The sequence below is a fragment of the Stegastes partitus genome, unplaced genomic scaffold (assembly GCF_000690725.1).
Source record: "Stegastes partitus isolate 25-593 unplaced genomic scaffold, Stegastes_partitus-1.0.2 Scaffold1091, whole genome shotgun sequence".
Taxonomy (NCBI): domain Eukaryota; kingdom Metazoa; phylum Chordata; class Actinopteri; family Pomacentridae; genus Stegastes; species Stegastes partitus.
The window spans coordinates 256,961-262,976 of record NW_007578822.1 but is presented as its reverse complement, the minus strand read 5'-3'; the positions used below and the strand labels follow the sequence as shown (position 1 = coordinate 262,976).

The following is a 6,016-nucleotide window of genomic DNA, read 5'->3' as shown; positions in this document are numbered from 1 at the left end:
GCAAAGAAATGAACACGACGAGCTCGTTCAGTTCTCATACTCTTTATTTTAGTGGTGCGTTCAGGGACCTGCAGCAGCCACCAGCAGCTCCCCACCAGCAGGAACAACAGAGCTTTTTGCACAAAGAAAAAATATGTTAAACAGAACTTTGAGAGATTTTTTAAAAAAAAATAACAAAAAAAAACCCAGCGTGTTGTTTTAGCTTTTTTTTTTTTCTGTAACAACAAAGTGAAGATTGTCACTCGTCTCTTTATTGAAAATCCCATTTCTGTCTATCAGCTGAAGTTTTGACCTTTTTTTTTTTTTTTTTAATGCAGACGTGAACCAAAATGCAATTAACGGGATCATTTTTAGCTGGATAACAAATGTTAGCCTGGATTAGTTAAGCCAGGTTTAAGAGCCTCCGACTTGAGCTGCTGTGGTTCAAACTAAGTTTCCATTGATGCTCATCCTTATCTAGAAATAGATTAAAGGATGAAACCAGTCTTCAAGTTTAACTTTTGGATGTTACTTCCTCATATTTCAGGCGTCCAGTGCTTTCCATTTATCTCCGTACAGTAAGAAAATCAACAATCTGGCTCTTGAGACTCGAAACGTCTGCGGTACATAAGATTTTGTAGGTAAATAAATGGAAGCTAATGGCCGCCTGCGACAGCAGGAGACATCCAAATACAGAAAACGTGGTTAACCGTGCTGTGAAGGGTGTCATCTGTCGTAAATGGCCTCGATTTTGGCAGAACAGACTGGAAAAAATATGTTCTGTAGGTAAGGAAACGACTGATTTCAAGGTAACGAGCTCAACGAACGTGAACCACAGCTGCTCCAGAACAATGATCGATAGTGACCTGCAGGACGAAACCAGATTGAAGCTACAACTTTAAAGAGACTTTAATATTTCCGTGTGAACAAAACAACCTGAGAAACTTCATTTAGTCGAGCCGCCACAACAAGCTTGAGGGGAAAAAAGGGGGGAAGCCTAACAGAGAGGATTCAAAGGAGGGAGATTTATATTAGCATCTTATTAACAAGAAAATGGCACTTCATTAAGGAAAACAGACGACGTCTCTCTACCAGGGTGAAAACTACGTCTATATATTAACATTTGATTTGGACTCCTTCTGTCGAGGGTTTAAAGGAAGACATGCAGAGTGAGGAGGGAGAGAAAGAGGACAGAATAAAAACACAAACATGTGAAATGAAAGAGTTAAACAACAGAAATAAGTTGACAAATGATGACATGAAAACAACAGGCGGTGAGTGAGACACGGGGAGCAGAAGTCAATTCTAGGTTTTTTTTTTTGAAAGTAACTTTTTCTATTTATAAGATTTTTTTTTTTTTACGTTTTTGTTATATTGTATTCGTGTTCAACAAATAGAATTAATAATAATAAGAGTAGCAGCAGCAGGTTTTTTCATTTTTTGAATGTTTTAATTTTTTTGCGCTCTGTTGTCCGGCGGCGGGGGCCGACGGCGCCGACTTCAGGCCGACCGAACCGAAACCGCCTCGACCACCGACAACATCCGCGTAGTTTCTTATTTCTTCGGCAACCCTGACGGGCAACGTTTTGCCTCGGAGCTGCCACTGTGTTGATTTTTAAGCAAGTAGGTGAGTATCTTTCGCTGTCTTCGTTGCCTATTGCTGAAGGAGTTGCCCATCAGCGTCGCCAAACAAAATAAACGCCACGCGAGGTGGACTGGATCGGGCGGATGGTGTCGGCGTCGTGGCGGTTTCGCCGAACAGCTTCCGGTTTGGTCTCTAGGAGGCGCTGACGGGCTGCAGAGGCGGGCAGGGCGAGGAGTTGCCCTCCTGTCGGGGCAACAGGACACTGCAGACGCCAAGGCCTCCCCCGCCTCCTCCCCCTCCGCCCGCTGTGATGGCAGGCGGCGCCCCCTCCTGGACGGCCGCGGTAACGGTGGCGTCTTCGTTGTAGAGGCGTTTGATGCCGTCGTAGAAGTCGTCCACCTCCATCTCCTCCACCTGCAGACGGACGTTTGTTGTCAATTTAATCAGTTACTTTCCTGGTTGCCTTAATGGTGGATCAGAGCTTAAAAGACCTAAAAACTAAAAGCAGTTCGCCAAAATGACGCCATGTATAACAGCTAGAAACTGTAAAAACAGAACTTTCCGACAGTCCTTGACCTACTCATCTGTGATCAGCCATTCTGTTGGAAAAATTAACCAAATCTTCACTCAAAGCCGCTTTTTTCTGCATGTCTCATTTAAAAATGTTGCCAAATATTAACCAGACTCTGTAAAAAAAAAAAAATGAAAAATCATGCATTTGAGGGCATGTTCTAAATCTAAAAATTCAGAAAAATTACCCAAACGACACTATTTATAACAAGCATGAACTGTAAAAACAGAACTTTCCGACAGTCCTTGATGTACTAATTTCAGACGCTGCATTTTGCTGGAAAACTTAATCAAGTCTTAACTGAAAACTGCTTCATGCTACAAGTCTTGTTTAAAAAGTTTGACAAAAAAACACCCAAATTTCACCAGATTGTGTAAAAAGTCAGAAAAAAATTCTGCATGTTCTCTTTAAAAAAAAAAAAAAAAAAGCACCAAGGTTCCACCATTTATAACGAGCACAAACTGTAAAAACAGAACTTTCCAACAGTCCTTGAACTACTCATCTGCGACATGCTGTTCTGTTGGAACACTTCACTGAACCTTAACTCAAAACTGCTTCATTCTACGTGTCTCCTTTAAAAAGTATGAGACAAAAATAAACCAGATTCTGAAAAAAAACTAAAGAATTATGCACTTGAAAGGCATCAAAAAAAATCTTTAAAAAATAAAATTACAGCGTTTATAACAGGCAGAAAATGTAGAAACAGAACTTTCTGACAGTCCTTGAACTACTCATCATAGACAAATCCAAACTTCAAATCCTGATTCATTCTACGTGTCTCCTTTCAAAAAAACAAAAAAACAAAAAACGGCCAAAAATAAACCTACAAAAACTACGATGTGCTAACCGAGAAGCCGTAACGACTCGGCTGAACTGCAGCTTGTTTACAAAAAGCAGAAAAGAGACGAGTCTGGAATCAAACTGAGAATTTAAGCAGGAAAACATCCGTTAAAAAAAGTGTAATATTGTGGGAAAAGTTCAGTTCTTAAAATTCAAAATGTGAACTTTCATATGTTTTAAATACGTAACATGTAAAATATTTGGAGCTTTTTTTGGTGTTAATTTTAATAATTACAGTTTATGGCTCATGAAAATAAGAAATCCAGGGTCTCACATCAAAAGATTGTGAGTAGAAATCCCATTTCCTATAGTATTAGCAACACCTGTGGCTAGGAAAACATTCTACATGCTCAGAAATGGAACTTCTTCAGCTATGGTGGTTCTGTTTCCATACAGGACAGGAGGTGAAACAGCCTCCAGTTCCTTAACCTCCACCAAAGTCCCCATGTTTCTGTTCCCAGAGCGGCCGACGGCGTTACCTTGCGCTTGGCGGAGGCCTTGCATCGCAGCGTGACCTTCTGCAGGCGGTTGGGATGGTGGTGGAGGAGTCTGGGAGGAGAGAGCAGAGCTGGGATGCTGCTGTCTGCGGAGGAGCTCCAGGGCTGCTGGATCCCCTCCTCCTCCCCACCGGCAGAGGTCTGGGGTGGGCCGGGGGCGGAGAGGGAGCGGTCCCTGGAGGTGGTGGTGGTCCCTGAAAGAAGGAGGTTACAGACAGTGAGCAAACTAAAGCTGCTGCAGAACGCACACATATGGTTGAAGAGTCCTCGATGCTAGCAGCAGCTGGCGTAGCCTCTGTGCTGCAGGAGGTACGACTGTCTGCAGCACCAGTGGACAGATGTGGACAGATGTGGAACCTACGTGAGGGGTCCAGGGCCGGAGGCTGCAGGGGTTGGTAGATGTAGACAGTGTTTGGAGGCAGGGAAGCCCTCAGTGTGGACAGACTACGAGCCACCAGCTCTCGACTGCGAATCAGCTCAGAGCTGTTGATCTGCAGAAGAAGAAAGAAACCAGGACTTAGAAAGCGGCATCCAGAAATGAAAAACACGAAGAAGTTTTCCTCGTTGTATTTGGAGAATCACTTTGAAACTCCAGAAGTGCCAATATTTTGTGCTACAACTTGTGAAACCTGCTCAATCAGGTGTTAAAGGTCAATATTTGTCTGACCAAGTATTTCACATTAAAACTATTCTACACGTGTAGTTTTGTATTATTGTGACCTGCAGCCACATGTGGTTCAGAAAACATCACGAGTTCCCACTTCCTGCTGAAGCTTGGAGGGAATCCAGATGTTTTGGATTGTTTCTGCCTTCGTTAAGCGCTATGAGATGACGTGTTGTTGTGAACATGCGCTATACAAGTAAAACTGAACTGAATTGAACTAGTTGACTTCTGCTTTATCGTTTTTTTTCTTTATATGAGCTCAAAGACGGGACTTTCCTTCCATTTCTTTTTCATATATAAACTCTCCGTTGATCAGAGATTATTTGATCAACTTGTTTAATATCACAGATTCTGAATCAGTGACATGATGAGAAATAACAAGAGAACGTTTCAGGTTTTTATCTTTAATAGTTCCTCAAATTTCAACGTGCAAATAAAACCGTCGACAGTCAATTTAAAAACTATATATTTTGGAAAACGTTTGTCGAATCAATCTAAAATTCCACAGATTCGACTTTAAATATTCTTCGTTTGTGATCAAAAGAGTTTGGAGACAGTCGAGCTACTGATCTGTCAAATAAACTGAGTTTATCGTTAAATCTTATTTACAGTCTTTATATATATTCACTTATTTACGAACGAAGGTTTAGTGAAGTTTCTCTGAAGATCCTGACATGTTAATAAAAACTGCTTTTCCAAACCAATCAAGTAAAAATGTTCCAGTAAATGAAGCAAAGCTAACCCACGGTTTGATATGTTCAAGGTGGCCTGTGTTGTGGGAACCAGTCTGAAGGTAAACTCCTTTATTTGACCGGTGATATGATGATCTCTGAAGGTCAAACTGAACTTTTCTGAGTTAATAAACTCGCTGCTGTGTGGAAGTGAGCCGCCCAGAAGAGAAACCAGATGAGTTCCTCTTGTGTTCGTCACACTTCTCCCTCTGCTGGACACATCTGGTTTACCGGGACTTTCCTATTTTCCTTAATCGGTCCAATAATCTCAATTAAGCCGATTAAGTCTGCAGACTATGAAGTCGGTGGAGAATGAAGTCTCCAGCAGAACGTGCAGCAGTTGTTGATGTCAGTGTTGTTGTTGTTGTTTACAAGATGCCAAATGATCTCAGATTCATTTTGAGGAACCAAATAAAACTCAACAAGCAGAAAGTTTCCTGTTTGCTAATCTCAGAAGTTCAACGTGTGGTTTCGGTTGCGTGTCTGACTTCGTTATGGCCACGTGACCCCCGCTGAGCATCTACAGCTTCACATTAATCATCAGGTTAAAGCTGAAAAGCCTCCAAAAAGGCTGTTTAAACAACAATGTTTTTAATATATCGAGCTAAAACTTCACACATATCTTTATAAATGTTTGTATTTTATGCTGTAACTCTGCGGACAGATGAGGGACGGTGGAGCAGAACTGGTTCTAAAAGCGTGACGACCCTCCAGACTGGTACCTGTGCCTTCCTCAGCAGGTCGATGGTGAGAGCCAGCCAGTCAGGACAGCGAGTCTCCAGCTCCAAGGTGAGAAGAGCCAAAGCCAGCATGGATCCTCTGAGCTGCAGGAACACAAGAGGGACAAAGCAGCTCAAAGTCCTGGAAACCAACCTCACAACAAGCTCACAAATAAACCCTAAAATCAAGTCATTGTTGTAAATCCACACCGTGTCTGGTCCATCAGGGCAATACAAATGTCAGATATATTAACAGAATAGATGGTATCATGAGGAAATGTTGAAGCAACATCTCCAGACATCAGCAGGAAGTTAAAGCTTGGACACTAATGGGTCTTCAGATGGACAATGACCCTCAGCATAGCTCCAGATTAGCTACAGAGAGGCTTCAGGACAACAGAGTCAGTGTTGTGGAGTGGCCATCACAAAG

General features: G+C 42.2%; 1 protein-coding gene across 1 annotated transcript in view; it reads right to left on the bottom strand.

Moving 5' to 3' along the window:
- Window positions 1–203: 203 nt before the first annotated feature.
- Window positions 204–6,016, bottom strand: part of ccni (cyclin I) — a 20,555-nt gene continuing 14,742 nt past the window's right edge. Inside the window, exons 7-10 of the mRNA XM_008295959.1 lie at window positions 5,590–5,705; window positions 3,834–3,963; window positions 3,455–3,666; window positions 204–1,978 (exon numbers count right to left, since the gene is read on the bottom strand). Coding sequence (XP_008294181.1) covers window positions 1,757–1,978; window positions 3,455–3,666; window positions 3,834–3,963; window positions 5,590–5,705 — 680 coding nt within the window. The 3' untranslated portion in view covers window positions 204–1,756. The remainder of the gene's footprint in view (window positions 1,979–3,454; window positions 3,667–3,833; window positions 3,964–5,589; window positions 5,706–6,016) is intronic.